General features: G+C 30.3%; 2 protein-coding genes across 2 annotated transcripts; both read left to right on the forward strand.

Annotated features, from left to right (window-relative positions):
* LOC109361691 (squamosa promoter-binding-like protein 8) lies at positions 484–3,225 on the forward strand. Its single transcript, XM_019607212.1, has 4 exons — positions 484–716; positions 827–1,525; positions 2,445–2,584; positions 2,920–3,225. The coding sequence occupies exons 2-4, from the start codon at positions 834–836 to the stop codon at positions 3,057–3,059; spliced, it is 972 nt and encodes a 323-aa protein (XP_019462757.1). The 5' UTR covers positions 484–716; positions 827–833; the 3' UTR covers positions 3,060–3,225.
* Positions 10,465–11,735, forward strand: LOC109362071 (metalloendoproteinase 4-MMP-like). The gene is made up of 2 exons (XM_019607640.1): positions 10,465–11,058; positions 11,228–11,735. Exons 1-2 carry the CDS (start codon positions 10,483–10,485, stop codon positions 11,732–11,734), a joined length of 1,083 nt encoding a protein of 360 aa, XP_019463185.1. The 5' UTR covers positions 10,465–10,482; the 3' UTR covers position 11,735.

Here is a 22,857-nt window from a genome sequence, read left to right on the forward strand (position 1 = left end):
GTTATTAAATATATATTAAGGTAAAGCAGTTAAAAATACAAATTAAGAGAATAATATTAATAGTGTGGGAGATGCAATATGTGGATGTTGGAATGGGTAAGAAAGTAATTTGATGTGAAGATAAAAGCAGTACGGATGACAGCACCAATAACCCACTGTCTGCAGAAGTGGACTCATAAACTCAGTTTCCCTCAAACCCACACAACATTCTCACTCACTCATCTCAAGAGAGAGAAATATTAATAATAAAAATATTAGTTTTTGTTTCATAAAAGTATTATCGCACTGAAAGGCTATCCTATCGAGCCGAGAACATCCATGGTATATGAGACTAACTCTTTCGACAGGTATTTTTCTATTCACAAGATTTGAACCTAAAACTTTACTTAAGGGAAATTAACTATATACTACTTGAATCAAGAAGTGTTTGTACTATTTGAATACATAGAAAGAGAGAGAAAGATATAATAATATATGAATAAGGGGACAAAAGGGTTCAGCTTTTTGAAGGTGAAAGTGAGATCTTTTTAACACACTCATCAATTTAGCACAACCCAACACACAATAGAGAGAGAGAGCCTTAATGTACACGCCATTATAGTGTCTCAAGTGAAAGAAAGAGAGAGAGAGAAATAACTACACATATATCTCTTCTTCTACATATTTGGTTACTTCACTTCTTCACTCTATTAACAAAACATATTCCAATAACTTTGGTAACACTTCTTCATCAACTTCTTCATATTCCAAATTTTGTTATATTATTATTCACTCACTTATACTTATAATTATATATCTAACTTTGTTGTGTTTGTATTTTTAATAGAATAATCATGTTGGACTATGAATGGGGCAATCCATCAAACATGATGCTTACACCAAATGAAGACGGCTCCTCCTCCTCCTCCGCCGCCGCCGCCGCCTCCGACCAAGCCCACCGCCAAATATTCGACCACTATGCCTCTCACAATTTCTTACCGGACTACTTCCTTCACGGGCCTGGGCCCACAACAACAACAACAACCAACACTGATTTCACTCACCAGCAACACTTCAACCCACAAGCCCATCACACCTTTTTTGATCCACGCGCCTACCAGGGCGCGTCCTCAAGTTCCTATCCTCCTCCACACCCTTCCATGCTCTCACTTGACCCCTTGCCTCATGTCAACTCCGGGCCTGGGCCTGGGCCTGGACACGGGTTTCTCATGGTGCCTAAATCTGATGATATGGGCCGGCCAATGGACTTTGTGGGCTCGCGACTCGGGCTCAACCTTGGAGGACGAACTTATTTTTCGTCGTCCGAGGATGACTTTGTGAGCCGACTTTACCGCCGGTCCAGGCCAGGGGAACCGAGGTCGAGCGCGTCGTTGAACTCGCCTCGGTGCCAGGCGGAGGGATGCAATGCTGATCTGTCACAGGCGAAGCACTACCACCGGCGCCATAAGGTGTGTGAGTTTCACTCAAAGGCTTCCACCGTCATCACTGCCGGGTTGACTCAGCGATTCTGCCAGCAATGCAGCAGGTTGTGGTGGTTGTTTATTGTTTTGAAAATGACATGAATGCCCCTCCGGGAGACAATCATTGAATTCACTTAGTACAAGGGGGTGATCCCGAGGGCATTCCCGTCCTTTCATTTGTTACTACTACTGTTTTGCCTTTTCCTCTTATAGTAGTTGGAACACTTACTTATACCATTTTCATTAAACTTTTTCAATTAGAAAAAAGAACAACTTATTCTTAATTACAAAATCATTTGTCACACTCATATGCTTGGTTGATTAGACTTAAGTAAAAGATACAAACAAAAAATATTAAAAGCAATTTTACAAGAAATTAATACTTTCTAGCATCTATTATAAAGATCTTCATTATATATAAGCTTTTCTTCAAGTCCTTTGTTTTATTTTTTATAATTATAATCAATTATAAAAAAATTCCAATTTTATTAAAAAAATCTATCTACAATCAAAATATTTGTTTGGGTATATTTAAGTTACATCTTTTTCTTAAATTTTAAGCAAACAAATCAATAACTACATTTTTTATATATTTTGGATTTGAAAATGAAGAAATTATTATATGTATGAAATAAGGGGGCAAGCACATAAAGCAGCACACAATGATTTCCCAGAATGGTTGGAAGGTATGAAGGTTGGTATGGAAAGACGAAAGTGCCCTTTGGAGAAGTATTATCAAATGATTGGGTTGACCGTACATGGGGAAATCCCGAGGGCATTTGTGTCCCTCTCTAAAATATTGATTGTTTGCTCTAATTTCACTTTCAGTTCTACTACTTATGTACTTCATTGCTTTCCTCATTTTAGTTGCTACTATTAATAGCACTAACATCATATCAAGAAACTATATTTATTATTCTTTTTTTATATATTTTTATTTAATATGAATATTTATTTATTTATTATTTTGATTTGTACTTGTAGGTTTCATCTTCTTTCTGAATTCGACAATGGAAAACGTAGCTGTAGGAAGAGATTGGCAGATCATAATCGTCGAAGAAGAAAAACTCAAAATCCAACTCAAGAAATACCCAAATCTCAATTTAGTTTCGATAATGTTGCAAGTATAATCTTCTCTTACTTTATTACTTCTTATCCTATATAATTAACCACTAATAATTTAGATATAAAAAACTATATTGTCTTTTTTTTATAATATTTATAACTCTATTATTTGTTAAACCCTTTCAACTATATTGTCTTAAAAGATATATAATAATATTGTTATTTATATTGAAGGAAATTGATATGGGAAGGTTAGGAAAAACAATTTGTGTGCAAAAGATTTATAATTATTCTTTTGAATTAGAGAAAGTAATTACTAATGTTATTTAGGTTGAGTTATGAAGTTTATCTTATGCTTAGTAGCATTGATTATTATTTATTTTTTTATCTTCAGTATCCCCATCAGACTCCGGAGCTCAATCATCGTCGTCGGTGACTGTGGCGGTGTCGCCGCCGGATTATTTCCGGCAAAGGCCATACCAAAGCACAAGCCCTTCAACAACTTCAAGTTCACTGTTTTTCTCAAGCGGGTAGTAATGCATGTAGGAGTAGTTTGCATGGCTAATATGGAAATTAACGATGGATCATCAACAATAATGTAATGAACTTTCAACTTGTAACTTTCTCCCCCAAATTTAGTTTTAAAGTTTTAATCTAGTATTATTTGTAAGAATGGGGCACGGTTTTAAAACATCTATGTTAATTAATTGTCCTTTTTCTATGATACATATATATATATATATATATATATATATATTGAATGGCTAAATATTAATTACTAACACATGTGCTAATAATCAACTAGATGGAATTAGATATCTTGTGATTTTGAGTTTTTTTGTATCGCTAAGAATATTCCTACAAATGTCGTTTTTAGGAATTAAACCTATGACATTTTGACTATCATAGAGATCTAACAAGATTTTATACCACTAGATCAATATTTTATTATTGGTTGTGATTTTGAGTTTATCTCTTAGATACATGTAGATGGTATAGTATGGAAAAATATCGTTACCAGGATAGTAACTCCACGACTATAATTACAACCGTAATATTGTGGTTTTGAAAGTTTATAGTAAAATATGATAAGTACATGTATATTATTGGGTACTATTAGAAAATAGAATGATTCTAGTTTATGGTATGTTGAATTTTCACTAGTGTAAAATTTTAGTTATAGTAAACGGTAGAAAGGGAAAAAGTCTACTGAATTTGGATTTTCCCTGAAATAGGACCTGTTTGTGACTGAGAGTGAGCACGGGTGTTCAGGCATATAGTATACACATTTCATTTTAAGGCATTGAATAATTTTCCTTTTGTCTGGCCCTACAATATTTCCTTTAAAATGAAGGGATCATGTAAATTATGAATATCAACCTATATAACATATAAAATGGACTTCAATATTATTATGTAATTCATTAGTTAGGAACATTTATTGGAATCCCAAACCTGTCTCCTCTTTGGAGACTATATAAATGTACTAAAACCAAGTTATGATTATTTCCCCTTTTCAAAAGAAATACTAGTCATTATTGCCCATATCAAACCTCCAATATGTTATCTCAAACTATGTCTTAAATCTTATCCTGCATTAATGATAATGAAACAAAAACAGAAAAATAATGAATAGTTAAATTTTTTAATTGACATGCATGTTTTCACGAGACAAAATTTGGGACATCAGATATTTTTTTGACACAGAATATGTTATGATGATATACATGTGTGGGTGTTCCTTGTAAAGTACCTATCTGTGGGGTCTACACTCTAGAAGAGAACCAAAACCAAAGTAGAGTAGTATTTCCTAACCTTCAACTCATAGGGTCTTTATCTTTTTCAAAAAATGGTACAAGTAGGTTTAGAAATCACTCCAAGTGGTGGATTAGGAATAAAAATATATGGTTATATTATTAGTGTCCTAGTACCTTATAATTAGCTTGGTCCACCTATAGTAGTGAAAAATAAAAGGCTAAGGGACAAGTATCTATATTAGACCCTAAGTTACATCAAAATATGAATAATGGGAGAGTGTCATTTCATGTTTTATGTGAGAGGATATTTCTTCATTAGTGTCAAGTTTTAGTACTCTCATCAAATTAGGAAATGAGTGAGAGAAGGTACACAACTTTTGTCACAATTATAGCCAACAATTTATGCTCTTTTCACTCATTGATTTATGTATTAATGTCTATAAAATTAATATGCTAAATCATTAGGTAGGTCTAACTATAGCATGTGATAAGCAAGTTTAGTGAATTAGTTATTGATATTTGACATAAAAGCCAATTTTATGTCTCATTGGCTAAAATATATGAAAAAATCTACTAACGTTGTCCAAATTGCATAATTGATACTCATTTTCCTAAATTTTGTATGTATGTGATTTATCTTCGGAAGTTTGAATACTTTGTTAGGTTAAAATTGACAACATATTAATAAATACTCATTAAAATATCACTAAATGTTATAATTTATTAAGATCATAATTTAAAATACAATTATCGCAGTTTTAATAAGATCACAATTTATTATTATATATATCATAATCTAAACAATAAGTTTTAATGGTTATAGTTGCATCTTATCTTCTAAAATAAACCCCTATAATTTGGAGGAGCAAAATCAGTTGTAGAAATATACTATAGTTCATCTTCTGCTATAACTTCAACACTCCATAGCATAGAAAGATAAACTATTTCCTCGAACTACTAAAATTATTATATGTATTATATTTAACTAGTTTCTACAAAAGAAATTCTAAAAACAAAAAAAATAAATGTCATAATTTTAGTAGTTAGAAAAGATAATATATCTCATGATGAGGAGATACTATATTATTTATTTATTCTCAAATTTTTATGCCAAAAAATGTCCTACCATAATAGAGAGATCTGGTAAATAAAATCATGTCAGATACCAATAAAAATATGTCATGATAATTAAAAAATTTAAGCATTCATTATTTTCCTATTTTATAGCTTTATTATTATTGATGTGAGATATAATGTAAGACTATATTTATTATGGGATGGATGTATGCAATTCATCCCCCTGCTCCCAAACCCCCAACTTGGTAGGTCCTACCTCCTCACAAATCGTTTTCCTTAGTACTCATGGGCCCCTCCATACATTGTTTTTCCTTGTTATTTGACATAAACAATAATAGTTAATCAATCATAGTAATATAGTTATTTTTTTATGATATTTTTGTCTTTCATATTTTTGTCATTTATCTTTCTATTCATAATTATTAAAATATAACTATATACATAAATGAAAAACTAGTTATTAATATTTTCATAAACTTTAAAATTAAGAAATAAAAATAAGGGAGTGTTCTACCATATTAAAGATGGTGTTTTATGTACTAACAAGGTGTTGGTATAAAACTTTATTAGATTCTAGAAAGATTAAAAATTAATGATTTGATTTCTTTAGCTACATTTGTTGGGAATGATAATCATACACTTCAAAAATATTAATTCCTTATATATAGTGTGAGAAAAAAAAATATATAATGTTTTATATGACAATGGAGAGAATGGATCTCAACTTCTATGCAACTTGTGTTGCAAAAAAATATGATATATCTCACGACAAATCTTCTTACACTATTAAAAAAGCTAGTAATATGTATCAAAGAAAAAATTAGTGTAATACTATTTACTACGAGGTTAAAATTATATTGTCAGCATATCATCCACCATTAATTTATAATATTTTTGTTTGAAAGTCAATACTAACAAACATATGAATGGTGGGGATTTGCTGACAGCATAAAAATCACTTACACTGTCAATGTATACATATTAAATTCATTTACTATTAGGGTAAAGATTTATATATGATCATTACATCATCCATCATTTATTTGAATTAATTTTTTGAAGAGTCAATAATTTAGATATAAACGATGAGTAATATAATGATAATGTATCAAACTTATTCACAATAAGTATATATATTTCATTCAAATAATATTTATTAATGATATCTTTACAAAGTGAAAATATGAGGATGTATGTAACTCATAAATAAAATGTAATAATGGTACTAATACTCTAGGTTGCTTGGAAGTTGGGAGCATAATCATATCATAGTTTTCAAAGCTCAGTACGTGGACAACCCTAAAGTTAATAGGAACACATTTGTTGTTCCATTTTTTACTTCATATATCATTATTTTTAATTAGTTTCAAAAAATTATTTAAATTAAAATTCTAATTATTAAATATTTTTCTAACCAATTATATCTTTTGACACATAAAATAATACAAATGAATGTAATAATAGATATGGACCCTAAGTTGTGTTAGTGGGTGGACTCTTGAAATTGAAGAGTCATCTTTCCATCCTCCTATTTACTCATTTCCTATTAATATAAAATAATATATTCTTCTACAAATTTTCTTACACAATAAGTAATATATGTCATTTTTTTATGGGTAAGAAAATTTGTGAGAATATATAAAATAAGGATGTACCATTACTCTTATGCTAATATGTCTCCTCTTGCAATTATTAAAGAAAGAAATTAATATAATATTTTATATTTTAATAAACAATAAATTGTGATATATTTTTAAAAGGAATAGGATTTAAATTAGTACATGACCAAATTTTAAACTTTGAAAGTAAAACTAAATTCAAAAGAAAATATCATTTACAACAAGTTAAAAGAAATTAAACCAAATGTCACACTAGATGTTCTAATCATAAAGTCAAATTACGCAAAACTAATTAGACAAATATTATATATGTTATATAAGCATTTACAACAAGTTAAATAACATGAATTCTAACATATATGATATAATTGTTATAATTAAAATAAAATCGATGCTATGGTACTTTTTTGCATATCTATACTTTTATAATTCTAGAATAGATAATAGAATTTAGTATGATGGAGAAGCAACTTCGGTAAATATGCTATTCTTAGGGTTTTTATTAATTCAAACAAGGAGAAAGAAATGAAAGAAAGTTTACATAAATGAAAAACTAGTTATTAATATTTTCATAAACTTTAAAATTAAGAAATAAATGCAATATTTTAGAAAAAGTAATAGTTCAAGTGCTAAAGTTAAAATAGAAAAGCATATAATTCATGCTGTAAATTAAAACAAATGAGGATTATATGGGGAGTACCCTTTCTTCTTTCTTGGAAGGAATGAAGATTACCTGTCCTAAAAATATGTCTCTAACATTATCTCATCCCGATAAAATTTTGATACCTAATAAAAATTAATATATATGTTTCCCACTGCTCAAAATATTTTAGTATGTGTCATAATTTTATTGGATTTAAACATCACCCATGATAAGTCATTTGCACTGATTGAGTTGAAGCATTATTGAGCATTAGATTCTGCATTCAACATACAATGATAAGCAATATACACCACAATATTACAATTTTACAAATATTACCCCACCACTTTGTTCAAACTCAGAAAAACTCATCACCTTTATACCGACATATATGATACAACACAATACTTTCCTATGTTACAAATAAGCTAACCAACAACTATCCTCATATATTCTAATTAAATAAGGGAGACATATCAAAACTATAACTTTTATGCCTAATCACTGAAGCACCTATGCATTAATTAATCTTTCTCACATGAGAATACATGACTTTATATATTTTATCTTTACATATATTCGAAAAAAAAATCATATAAAAGGACAACTTGTTTTTCACAATTTAGTTGTTAAAATAATAATATCCAAATGTTATTCCTAGCTAAATTTAAGGCCTATGCTTTATGTTGAATTTAGTTTTATTTTACTATTGAATGCCAAAATTACATTAATTCATAAGACTAATTTAATATTTGTTAGTTCTAAATACTTACTTTATATAGTCATAATTAAAATTTTGATGATAAATTGTACTAACCCCACCTTCCAAGTTTCCATGTGTTGAAGGTTGAAAAAGGACTCATTGGGCCAAAGAATGAGCCAAAACAAGCTAAACATGTGAAAGCCAAGATCAGCTAACCTGTACTTAGCGCATAAGCTAAGCTCAGTGCAGGTGGCATTTAGCGTGGAAGTCATGCCAAGCGCGAGTGAAGCCAGACGAAAGGTCTGATGCGAAGGAGGTGCGCTCAGCGTAGGTGCCAAAACTCAAAATTACAAAAACAAATCCAAGATGCCAAGAATGAGATGTTGAGTCCTATATTCAGTACCTATGATTTTTAGAATGCTTTCTAGACTTCCTTGTTTGTAGATTTATATAAGTTAGAAATATGATGTAACAACTAAGAAGTAGGAATAATGAGGATTCTTAATGTTCATGGAGGAGTCGACGCTTCTCCATGAACTATAAGTTTCGAATTTCATTTTTATCGATATATTTTGGAATTTGATTTATGAATAAAATGATAAGATTGTTGTGTTTAATGCTTACTATGTGTTTCACAAAATGGCTAGTTTGTCTTAGGAAAAGAATTTTGTAAAGAAGTTCTGATTAGATAGTCCAAAGCATATAATTCATCAGTTATGTATAAAACTAGACGTATTTGCATGTTTAATTGTCACAATGGATGCCTATGTTCATATGTTTGCTAGACATAGATTCATATTTGCATTGAAAACTATCAAACTTGATGGTATGTGTTGGTAGACATAGAGGCATGCTTGATGATACATAGATTGTAATTTTATCAATTTAGTTGCTAAACATAGAGATAATTTGATAAAGTGTCAACATAGACCAAGACATTGACGACTAACACTATTGATGGTGTGCATTAATCTCAACTCACATACATAGTTGCTAGAAATAGAGGTGTGTGAGTCATAATATTTGATCTTGTATTTAAGATTTTGGCTTTATTTCTTGAATTGCTAAGCAAACTAAAGCATTAATTCTTAGTGTTTTTGAAGTCAAATATTGTGTGAAATTATACTTGTTTTATTTGTGTAATTGTTGTCTAATTTAATGACATGAATGGTGTGCAAAAAAAGTGACATTAATAATCTTTGTTTAACATAAACTAATTGAAAGATTAAAAATATTATCTTGAAAACTGACAATTTTAAGGTGTGCTTGTTAAAATGTACCATTATATAAAAGAATGATTAACCAATAATAACATTGTTAGGAATAATTGTGATTGAGATAAGTCTCACATGAATCTGAATAATGTATAAGTGATTTAACCCATAACCTGTAAACGTTAATGGCTCGCTATTTTCCAAAAGAAGTAACCTAGATGAGGGGCAGTGACCACAAATGAAGGGAAGCTTGCATGCGAATTCTGCAAGCAAATGTGATAGTATTGCTACTCTAACGACTTGAGAAGACAGTTTCATGTGAATTTCCAACTTTTAACTAAACCTTGTGTGTTCTTCACGTCTAAACCCATAAAACATTGTTTCTAGTATAAAAAATATTTCATGGGAAATAAGGTGTTGGACCAGACTGCGACCGGGGAGCTTTCAACCACCGGGAGTTCCATTGTTACATGGGTATGGGAAGAGTGAAAAATTGCAAGTAAAACACCACGTCTTGAATCAAAAACTTATGACATTAGTTCTATGGGTCTTTCCTTCTTATACACTTTTTCACTTTTCCTTGCATATCCAATGTGAGACTTCACACTTGAATGAACCCAACAAAGACTAAGTGAGTGTTGTAAAGAAGAGTGACTCTTTCCTCTCCTTCAAGAGAAAACAAGGTGAGAGTGGAGGGTAGTGTTTGTTAGACCAGAATTGGCACTTTATCTTCATAGCTTCTGTTCCATTCAAATAATCATCATTTTGCTTTCCTTTGCTTTGCTTTTTAAGTTACTTCAAATTTCATAAAGCAATTTCAAAAGGTGACACTAATTTCTCACCGGATTATATATTATCTGAATGTTAACCCTTTATATATTTCTTTACATCAAAGCTTCTTTCTTTGCATACAACTCCACAAACACTACTACCTAATTAACACCATGTTGCTTTTACTCACATACTCCTTCATGTTCTTCTTCACCCTTCTCTTCATTTCTCCTCCACACATTGTTTCAAGAACTATACTAGATCATCAAGCATTTACACAACCAGCCACTAAAATAGCCATAAAAAACCATAACATCCAAAGCTTCATCAATGCTGGAATAGGCACCAAAATGTTAGGTATAGCACAATTCAAGAGATACTTAACTCGTTTTGGGTATATCCCTATGTATAACAACACTTTCACAGATGAATTTGATGACAAGTTTGAGGTTGGTCTTATTAGATACCAACAAAGGCTTGGGCTCCAAGTAACTGGAAAACTTGACTCCAACACAGTTTCACAAATGATGATACCAAGATGTGGTGTTTCAGACACAACAACACATAATAATCATCATCATATTACAAAGCATTTTATGTATTTTCCTGGAAAACCAAGATGGTCACGTCCTATGCCTAGGACACTCACCTATGCGTTTTCTCCAGTCAACATGATTCATAGTTTGAGCATGCTTGAGATAAGAGAAGCATTCCAACGTGCATTCTTCAAATGGGCTTCTGTTATTCCAGTAAGAATACCTCATTATTCTTAACTACCATTCTTTTAAGTGTATGCATAAATACGTTTTTTTATGTATTATTAGTCATAGGCAAAATATTACAAAAATATTTACAAGTCTTTTAAGCCCAAAACATTATCATATAATTTAATATTATGGCATATTTCTATTTTTATAGGTAAGTTTTGTTGAAGCAGAAGACTATGGTTTTGCTGAGATAAAAATAGGGTTTTACATTGGTGACCATGGTGATGGTGAACCTTTTGATGGGGTGCTTGGTGTGTTGGCACATTCCTTTTCGCCGGAGAGTGGGCGGCTCCACCTCGATGCGGCGGAGACATGGGCAGTAGACTTTGGGGTAACAAAGTCAGAGATGGCAGTAGATTTGGAATCAGTGGCCACACATGAAATTGGACATATATTAGGTTTATCTCATAGTTCAGTTAAAGAGGCTGTTATGTATCCAAGTTTGAGGCCAAGAGATAAGAGAGCTAATTTGAACATTGATGACATAAAAGGAGTGCAATCTCTTTATGGGTCAAATCCTAAGTTTAGGTCTGGTTGGTTACTAGAATCTGATTTGTCTGCAAATCAAGGTGTTCAATTTGGAGTTAAACCTTTGAGTTTGGTTGCTAGTTTCATATTTTTTTCTTTTGCTCATACTTTATGTGCATGTTTATCATAGTTTAGACCTTTTTTAGTTATAACAATTTTTTATTCAAAACATTTTTTTTACCCATGTGAATGCATTTTTCAAGTTTATAGCACTGTATAGTGATACATATATAATCCTGAAAAATGTAGACAAAATGTCATATGCATGGATGTACATGCAACATGACTACTTATGAGATACATTGGAAATGGGTCAAGTAGGAGTTGAGATTCTCTCCAGTACTGGACAGTCCAGTACAGGAATATGAGGCTCAGATTCATTTGATGATTTAAAAATAACTTAAAATCTAAGTCAATTAAACTTTTTAAATAACATATGTCATCATCTCATCCAATACTGAATCCTCCCCGGAACATTAATAATGAATTTGAATGCTATATATTCCAAACAACAAATTAATGCAGTTGTACATTATGGTAGTCACAACCATACAAACATATAAAGTAGTTCTGGTTCAGGTTTACATAATTGCATGTTTTTTCAGCAATTGAAACTTATTGGTAATAAGAATTGGAGAACAAATGACACTCTCTTTCACTTATAATTTGTAAAGAACTAACAAATTTGATGGGTTTAACACACATTTAATATAGGAGAAAATAAAATCAAACATATATATTGCTTCTAGAAGATTCCAAGAATGTAAATAAATAAAGTCCTACACATCATCTATGCGTGAAAGCTTGTGTTCTTAAAAATGAACTTGTTTCTGATATACTATATAGTCTAAATAGTTACAAATGAAAGAGATAGTTTTTTGTCCATGTGTAACATGTCACCATGAAATGAGATGTTGATCTTAAATACATCATGAATAAAAGACTTAACACTAAACTAATAATACAATTTTTGCCACATATTATAAGACTTTGAGCAAGAGAAATTGAACATATTCAAATATTTTAACATAATCAAAATTTTAATACCTAAATCGACCTCATCTTTTGGACTACAAACCCTCTTACAACTCACCTTAGAAATTTTTCTTCTCTCTTCCTCAAAGGAACTTTCTTTGAACTTTATCAATATTAGAAATACAGAGTTTGATGCTCGAAAGAAAGAAGGGAAATATATAGGTAAAGAACATAGTATCGAATTAAGTTGAATTACATACATGGCTATCAAATGAGATAAACTTATGCTTCCATAGAACGAGGTTCCTTTTAAAGATATCAATGAAAAGAATCCAAGTGAAGAGCCTTTTGGGGTTAGCACTAACCAGTGTTCCCAAGAATTTAAATGAAAAGGTGATTTAATATCATCACAAAAAAAGTGAATTCCCGATATATACCCACTTCAGGTACTCTAGGGAAAATTAGGGAAAATTTAAATGAACATCCTCAAGGTGAAATCTTATAAATATCGATCACCATTCACTTAAACTGATGAGTCAACTTATTTCCTATGACAAAAAATGAACAAACACACCTCCATTTCTTGGGCAACTTTATCGAGGTTAACTATTCTTCTCAAAATGACAATGCAGCAAAATGGAAGGTAAACCATCAATAGATCGTCATAATTAACAACGGTTTGCATGGGTCAAATTTCAGGTGAGTCCATAACAGACAAATTGATAAGTTTATATCATACAAAAAACATGAGCAGCTCACATGAACAATAATGCAAGTGTTGCATTCATGTCATACACACATGCATACTTTGAAACATATCACTAGTTCAAGTCAATGCATACTCATGCATCACTAAGAGGTTCATGCATCACAAAATATACTCCCATTCAATCATATATGCAAAACATGCATCATTTTTGCATGTTCACACCTTTACACGTAGTCAATCAAATTACTTTCACATAGAATAAAAAATGTTGTCGGATGGATGTAGACATTGAATTGTTATTAAGTTTTTGGGCTCAAACACCATAATGTTCTTCCAAAAATCTCGTTTTTAAATTATTTATTTCTAGGAACCCAAACTTGATGTGTTTACAAACAAAATTTCTAGAACCCCACGTCTGATGTGAATTTCAAGTTTCAGCAACATTCATGTGTTCTCGTATATAAATTATAACTTTCTAGGACCTCAAGCCTAATGTGAATTTTAAGTTCCGGCAGCATCGTTGCGTTTTCTCTTTTAAATTATTGCTTTCCATGACCTTGAGTCTGATGAACTTAGAAACAAATTTTCCATGACTCCGAGTCTGATGTAAATTTTCGAGTTCTACCACAATCTCTATGTTCTCGCTTTCAATTTATTAATTTCCATGAATTCGAGCATGGTATGCTTACAAAAGGAAGAAAATGAGATTGATCATGCTATAGACATTGATGATTTGCAAGCTAATCTAAAAGAAATTCAATTGATCATGAAAGAACATGTTATATGGTCCAGAAAAGTTATAGTTGTAGCAGCTATGTTTAGTCTATTATCTGTTGTTAGTAATTTTTTTATTTGTATTTTCAAATGATCAAGTAGTTGTAGTATCAATGAAATGAAGTTATGTAAGTTTTGGTTATGGTTCTGTTATATAATAAAGTTATGATTCTGTTATATAAGTATTGTATTAACAGTGAAATGAAGTTATGGTTTATGCAAGTTATGTAAGTTTTGTATTATGAATGAAATGATCAAGTATGTTATCTGTTAGTCTTTTATTGCATTATGGCTCAGTTGTATTTAATAGTGAATGCAGTACAAAATAGTAACACAAAATGGCATGTGACAATGTAATAATAACTTCTTAGCATTACAAAATATGTATCATCCTAATGACAAGTGCATACTGTCATCTTGTCAACAAGTGCATTATAAAATATGAAAACACTACATGACTATAAAAACATACTTAGCTTTTGTCAACAAGTGCATTACAATAAAAACGTCAAAACAATACAAGACTATAAACTATTCATCATCTCTTCCTTGCATTCTTTGAATTAGTTCTTGGTGGCTTGAACCTTGAATGTTGTTTTCTTGGTTTCACTTGAGCTTAGAGTTGATGCTCTAGGGTGGATTTAGGTGATTCCAATGTACTTGAGATTGGATTAGTTGTTGATGGTTGGACTTGAGGTGACTCCATTGTGTTGTCATCCTCAAACTGAAATAGAATGTATATACATACTATTTTAGCCTGGAAAAATAACAACGTAATTAAATGTTCAGGAAGATGTTCTTACCAACATTATTGGCTGGGTATCTGCCATGACTTGGAATTCCAGCTGCAGTTCTGGATGAACCAACTTGACTCTCTTATAACTAGTGTACATAAATTTAGCATACATTATAGATAACAATATAAATAACACTATAGATAACATAGAGTATATGCATTCCCTGCATTCCCTTTATCATCAATGGAAATAGGGGTATGCATATATTCACTATTAGATGAATATCTCTGATCCTCAAAAGAAGCTGCAGGTTATTGAAGTTCATGTTGAACACTTTTAGGTTCAGGTTCAACTTCAGTTTCAGTTTCAACATATTCAGGTACATGTTTATTCACCTTACCAACAACCTCACGTTCAGGGGTAACATTCATTTTACTTGGTGTTGACTTGTTTTTCTTCGGTGTTGACTTCCTTTTCTTTGGTGATAACTTCCTTTTCTTTCATGGTGACTTCCTTTTCTTTGGTGTTAACTTCATTTTCTTCACTGATGACTTCTTTTTCTTCATGTGTGACTTCCTTTTCTTTCTATTGTTGCTGATACCTTCCTAAACAAGGTAATCATCTTTATTTATTGGTGCAAAATCAGTTATATTATCAGTAGTAGGTTCATCAAATTGAGTTACAGGTTTAGAAGGTTCAGTTAAAGGTTCAAAAGGTTGAGTTGCAGGTTCAGTTGCAGGTTTAGAAGGTTCTAGTGCATGATCACAACTTCCTTCATACAATGAATACATTTTTGAATCATTACCATCTTCAAGTTGAGGCACAAATTTTGTGTCTTCCTTCAACACATGATGTTCAATGTATGCATGCATCTATAATCACTCATCTCATTCACATTCTTGGCTTTCAATGTTGCAGCCACCATTTCATTGATATCTTTATCTATTGTGCAATGACTCATATCTCTAGATAACAACAATACAAGTTATGGGTTTGGGCTGATGTAAAGGGGTTGGGGTAGAGGGCTATATATATTGATGTTATGTAAAACTAATGTAACAAGGAGAAGAATAGTAAAACACTAATCCTTATTCTCTAATAATATATAGTGGTAGCCGCTCAACGCTCCCGGGGACGTAGGCACAATTGGCCGAACCTCGTTACCAAATCTCTTGTGTTATTCTCTTGTCTCTATACTCTTTACAATTTGATTATTCGCTTGTTCCCAACAATATCCTTCTCTAGTGCCATTAATTCACTCTCCAAATATGGATCTCCAGGATTTTACCAATACATTGCCTGGAAATCGTGATAACCACACTGAACAAATAATATCTTCAAATCCATTAAGTTTACCAAATCCACGTCCAATGGGCCATTCTCTCAATTTTTTGATGCACATATTAGAAGTTGCCATCAATGTCCATCACAAATTGACCCCCATGGTGATAAACCAAAACAATATATTCAGACATCTGTATCAATGTTAACATATTAAATACTCGAAATAAATAAAACAATTAACACAAAAAGACAAATGTTTTGGCAAACACAATGTCACAGAAATAAAAGAATCAAAAAATGGGATCCAACACAATCTAATATACATAATTAAACTACAAATGGACTATAACATGGATTAAAAAACTGAGTTGGGACTACATGCAGCAAAAAGAAAAAACACAAAAGAGACCACATACATCAAAATCGCAGCTTCACTTCTCTTTAAAATGAGAGCCACAAACCAACCAAAATTGTTTTAGAGTATAATGGTGAACAATGTAAGAGGTGATTTGGGACAGTGATGGATTTCGGTTTCTGAGTGTGAAGGGTGAAGAATGTTGGTGGAAAGGAGGAGGTGTACGGGTGAAGAGGTTAGAAGGAATAAGATGGAGCAAAACTGTATTATTTTGCTCTATGCAAAACGAAATCATTTTGTATACAAAAAAATAAAAATAAAATATTTAAAAAAATTATTTGAACAAAAGCGACGTCATTTTGTAAGGAAAAAAAATCGGGTTGATGACATGGCAAGTTATATATGTAGGATCGTCCATCATAGTCCACGTCACCATTTAACTTGTCACGCCAGCAAATATATTACAATTAACAGTGTCAAAATAACGGAAGGACTAACGTGACTCGACGTTAAATTTGTTGAGGAGTAATATGTCACTTAAAATTTGTTAGGGACTAAATTGGTTCCCATGAAAAAGATGAGGGACTAAAATAAGTAATTACTCTAAATAAATTAATTTAAATATATAAAAGTTCATATTGTTAGCAAGAGTGTCGTTTTATTAGAGGTGTGGTGCTAATACTTTCTTCAATACACAATCGACTCTCGAGCTCAAAATATTTGTTTAAAGGCCATATTGTCTAAGTTGGTCATAAAACAAAGTTTTCTATGTTTTTTATATGCAAAATTGTATTAAAGAAACACAAGGCGTGTTAACCTAATACAAAGAAGGAAATCATAAATTGATCTTTTTTGAAGACATGGAAATACAAGTTAGTGGATCATTACACTAATTAGCAAAAAGTAAAGAAGTTGGAGTAACTTTTTATTGAAACCAGGACCAAGATCAAACTTGAATCGGCCATTATGTGCATTAAACTCACAAACTTTTCTATGTTTTAATCGCAAAAAAAAAATAGTAGCGTATCTAAATCATAAGGGAGAGATCGAAATTGAGTTCACATCTTCTTAAATCGCAGAGCTAATATTCTAATCGAATATCGGGTTGCGACAACAAATATCAATGACTATCCAATAAAAATGAATGAAATTAAAAACGAATGGAAACTAAAGGAAAAAGTATAGAATAAAGCAATGAAGAAATAAAGAAGGTAAAGGTAATAAAGTTCGGACTAGCCTACGAAAATGAAAAGGAATAGGGTGAAGAAATGAGTGTGATCAAATAGAGAATTAGGATGGTATTGATGTGGAGATAAACGAAGGAAAGTAGTGATGGTTGGGATGAGGATCACATGTCCTCATTCATGTCTTACTTGGTGTACCAAGCCAATCATAGAGCTTCATTCATTTAAAAAAAACTATAAAAACAGAAATTAATAGTTTAATATTATTTTGTGATGTTTGATTAGTCCGGAACAGGGAGATGGAAAAATTGTGGGACAGGTGATCCTTGTCTGAGATGGTTGGGAGAATTTGTGGAGTTGGAGGTAATAGTTAAATGGTGGTTGCATAAATCTATAAACTCATCAATATTGAAACATTGTGGAGAGTTAGAGTGAACTATACAAGGTCGTCAATGAAAATATTCCCTCCTTTATCATTATTGATACTTATTTCATAAAAAGTTCTTTAAAAAATCTAACTTATTATCAAATTAATATTATTTTTTTAAAATATTGTTTGTAATTCATTCTTAAAATTTAGTTGGCCTCTTAATAAAATCTTATATTCAAATTTATATTAACATTTTACCATATTAACAAAAGAATAGGAACCGTCTATTAATTCATTAAAAGTTATTATAATTGCAAATATTAATAATAAGTAATAGAAAAACAAAGTACACAATTTTTCCATAATTTCATTTGTTTACATATTTTTTTATAGGAATAATTATCCATAAAATTAAATCTAAACAATAAAATTAATAAAAAAAATTGAATATGAATTAATGTTAACATTTTTGTGTGCTTGATGTTAATACATTTTAAATATTACTACACTAGAATATTATTTTTAGTGCATTAACTCATTCAAGTTAAATAGAATAATATATAAGATTCTTAATTGTAGTTCATGAAAGTTTGGTAAATTCTAACATTCTGCTAGGATGTTTCTTACTCTTGAAAATGGGGGAAAGATCATTTACAATTATTTTTTTGTCAATAAGAATTATTAAGATATATGAGAAGTATCTTAGAATTCTTAATCATAGAGTGTTAAAAACTTGGCTCAGAGTGAAAGGTCTGACATATTCAACCTGGAATCTGGTATTTGATCGGTTCGAGCGTATCATCTAACTGACTTACATAAAAAATCAGATTAACTCGGTTCAACTTAGTCGATTTAAGTCTAAAATTGGCGACTCGGATCGTCGGACTAGTTGAAACCATTGAGTCGAACACAAGATAATTTTTTTTTGAAAAACAACAAAAACGATGTCATTTTGAGATGAAAAAACCAAATGCCTTTTAAATTATTTGTGCTATGTTTGTGATTTGTTAATGCATGTTATAACAAAACTTTTGTTACTTAATTATGTTTTATATTTATTGTTAGTTTTTCTGCAATTAAAGCATAACAAAAAAACTATGTTGCTTGATGACATTTTCAACTTATTTGTGAAATTTTGTAATATTAAAATTTCTTTGTTGATTTGTTAATTAGATATGATAATATTTTAAAATTTGAAGTATAAAATTATTAAATAATGTTAGATAATATTATAAGTTTTTAGAACTTTTAATGTAAACCGAGTTACTCAGTTCAACCATTGACTCATTGATCCAACTAGTAATTCATTTACTTAGTGTCTTAACCGAGTTATGATTACATTGAATTTAATAACACTGATCCACAATTTATAGAAACTATTGTTTGATTTTTTGATATAATATTAAAAATTATATATTTAAAAAAAATTAATCTACAAGTACTCTTATATATAATATAAAGAAAGGAACTTGTGTCAGAAAAATAATATTTTTTTAAATAACTTGCTTACAAGTAAGACATTTTTTATGGTGTAGATTGATTTTGTTGAATGATATTTTATTTCTTATACACACATTTTATCAATTTATAATTTTTACCCATTGATAAAATATAAATTTTGCTAACTAATTCAATATAAAATTATATATTCTCATACAAGATCAACTTACAAATTTTTATATATTAAAGTGTTACAAAAATATATCATTTTCTTATCTTGTTGATGCGGAAGACATATGGAGAAAATATAATAGAGAAAATGACACCGATAAATTAACGTGGTTCAGCAATTTGCCTACGTCCACGGTTGAAGAGCAACAATGATATTATCACTATGATAAAAGAGAATTACAAGTTCACTCAAGTGTTTCACTCACTTCCCAAAACCCAAGTACACCCAATATCACTCTCACTCAAGTATATCTTAAACACTAAAATATTCCTCACAATATTAGAACAAGAGAAGAAGAGAGAATATGCACTAAGGCTAGAATATTGGTGTGTCTTACAATGGCTTGGAGCATTCCTATTTATAGCCAAAGCCTTGAGGATCCTATGGCCAAAAACAAAGATGCTTCACCACAACCTCTTCTTCTCATTGGCTACAAAAGAAGTTACACTATAGCCACTCATTTTACTTGGCCACAAGAAGGTTTCATCATAGCCACTTCTTTTGCCACATCATTCTCTTTTTCTTTTAAGCCAATATTTAATATATCTATTAACTATATAAGAAAAAAAAGGTCCCCAACACTATTGCGGACGTGTGTCACGCACTCATTTACTTTTTTCCCACCCAAAACTTTCATTCACTTCCGAATGAATATTTGTCTTTCTACTTTTGTTTTACCTTCCTTTTATGTTATTTTTTATTAATATATCTAGACACTTGTGTAGTCACCATTTCAATATTTCATTTTTTATTTTTCTATGCACACAATTACGGGCAAATGTCATTAATCAATTACACAAGCTTTCCTTTTATATAAAATGTAAAAAGTAAATTCATTTCGTTTCCATGTATAAAAATATATGTACTAACTATGAATAAATATTTATATTGGCAATGTACACATATGATATTTGGATAATTTTTGTTCATCCATCTATTTACTCTGCACCGTCACCACACGTTACCTATTTTTGTATTTTATTTGATTTTTGTTTTAATTAAAAATATATATTATAATGAGTGAACTGACCTATATTAAATATCATTATTATTTAATGATATTCTTTTAATGATAGTATCTTTAAATCCCAAAATTAAATTCTCTTTCATATTTTTTTCAAATCCAGATTTATCAACATACCTCAAATGGCATAGACCATTTCCTCTTCCTCGTATTTCTTTCTCAACAAACTTATTCTCTAATGAAGCATTCATTTACTTTTCTACCCCAAATTCCTTTACCTTTCTTTCATACATGTGTCACTACCTACATTAAAGTTCCACTACTTTTTCGGCCACACACAAACCACATTCAATTTCTTTTTTAAATTTTAAACAATATGCTATAACAGTAATAATAAATTTAATTAATATTAAACAAAACAGATCCATATGCTTACAATGAACTCTCACACATTGTATTCATCTTTATTATTAAAAAGGGAACCCATTATTTAAGCACAATTTTTGTCCATCAATTTAAAATTCAATCTGGAAGATTGCTTAGTAAATCACCATGTGTCCATCCGTTTTTTGATTAAAAACTTTATAGTGGAGGAATTAAATTCATTTAATGAAAAATTGGATTACATAGCTCTTGACCAAAACGACATTCTTTCATCTTCTCTCATTTCATCTATGTGTCTCTTTATTCACCAGAATACTTTTGCTATCATTATTACTAAACGAATACACGTATATGCATATTTGTATGGTTAGATGATGAATTGTAGAATAATATCGTCCATTTTCATCATTATGATGGTTTTTTCGCTCTTTGTTTTTACGTGTCACTTTGTTGTCCTATGATGTTGGTTTGATTGCCACATGATGTGGGTTGCACATATACCAATAACTGTGGTAGCCATTTATATGTTTTCTCCACCTTCTTTTCTTCTTTTTCCATTTGAATCTATTTATGTTGTGATTCATCATTTCTAGTAAGTTGTTTGTTTTTTCCCCTCAACCAAGCATGATAATGGGTTGAACTTTGGTTATTGTTTTATTTTTGTTTATTTATTTAATTACTTAATAAACTGTCATTACTGCTCTTTCTGCGAATGTATTATTTTTTTTCTTATTTTTATTTATGATTGTATGGTTAATATTGCACTTTGAGATAATATGACAAATTTGTAGCTCATATCATTATATTTGTGTAGCTTAATAAATATACCTTAGTATTGTTGTGTTTCCACCACATTCTCTTATTATATTTTTGTGTGTGACGGTTTAATTGGTTATTATTTATTGTTGGTAAGTTGTTTGATGTTATTGGGTTTCATGTCCTGTTTTTACATGATTTATTATAGTTATCTTATATAGTAATTGAAAAACTAATTTAATTTTTTTTCCGAATGAATATCACATTTTTATCCATCTATATTCCATTTATTATTTTTCAACTAGTTTAACTGTTCATTGTTTTACATTACATGTTACTATATGTTTTCTCCATGATTTTTTGTGATACCTTTTTTAGTTTTCATGTTCATAATATGTTTTACCTTCAGTGTTTCCTTTTATATTTTATTCATCTATATTTATATTTGAAATACCCATATTTTCTACTAAATATGTTTTCACCATGGTTTATATTTTTGCTTTTTACATGCTTTTGTTTAATGTATGTTTTTTAAAATCGTTTCTTTGTTGCCTGTTATATTGTATTTATTGTCTCCTTTTATATTTCTCAAGTCTCATTATTCTAAAAAGTACCAACAATGATTTTGTATTTGAATTTGTCTCGCTCCTTTTGTCTAACATGTTTTCATTGTCTCATTTTATAATGAGTTCATCTATATTTGATATGTTGCTTTTCGATTACTTGAAGTTTTCATGTACACTTTTCCTTAATTTGTTATCTAAAATTACTACACTAGTAGTCATGACACAGATAGTGAATTTCATCAAAGATATAAATGCCTCTAAGGATACCGGGAAGTTGAAAGTAAGAATTACATGTCTTTGATGGGTTAAAATATCTACAACTCCTTTACTTGTGATGATTTTCATTAATTAGATGGTGTTTTAATTTTTAATTGTATTTTTTAATTCTTTATTTTTTCCTTTTTTTGGATCATAATATGTTTATGTAACATGGGATACAATTGAGGTTGTTGTAAAGTATTTTCATATTTCACAATGAGAATCTCAATTTAATGAGGGTTTTAGTTATATTGCTGAAAACTTT

This window comes from Lupinus angustifolius, chromosome LG12, assembly GCF_001865875.1.
Source record: "Lupinus angustifolius cultivar Tanjil chromosome LG12, LupAngTanjil_v1.0, whole genome shotgun sequence".
Classification (NCBI taxonomy): Eukaryota; Viridiplantae; Streptophyta; class Magnoliopsida; order Fabales; family Fabaceae; genus Lupinus; species Lupinus angustifolius.

Bases quoted from the DNA above. Each gene is read 5' to 3' on its own strand.
- LOC109362071 (XM_019607640.1), top strand. From the start codon at position 10,483: ATGTTGCTTTTACTCACATACTCCTTCATGTTCTTCTTCACCCTTCTC. The intron at 11,059-11,227 runs GTAAGAATACCT...CTATTTTTATAG, and splicing joins AATGGGCTTCTGTTATTCCA to GTAAGTTTTGTTGAAGCAGA.
- LOC109361691 (XM_019607212.1), top strand. From the start codon at position 834: ATGTTGGACTATGAATGGGGCAATCCATCAAACATGATGCTTACACCA. The intron at 1,526-2,444 runs GTTGTGGTGGTT...TTGTACTTGTAG, and splicing joins TTCTGCCAGCAATGCAGCAG to GTTTCATCTTCTTTCTGAAT. The intron at 2,585-2,919 runs GTATAATCTTCT...TTTTATCTTCAG, and splicing joins TAGTTTCGATAATGTTGCAA to TATCCCCATCAGACTCCGGA.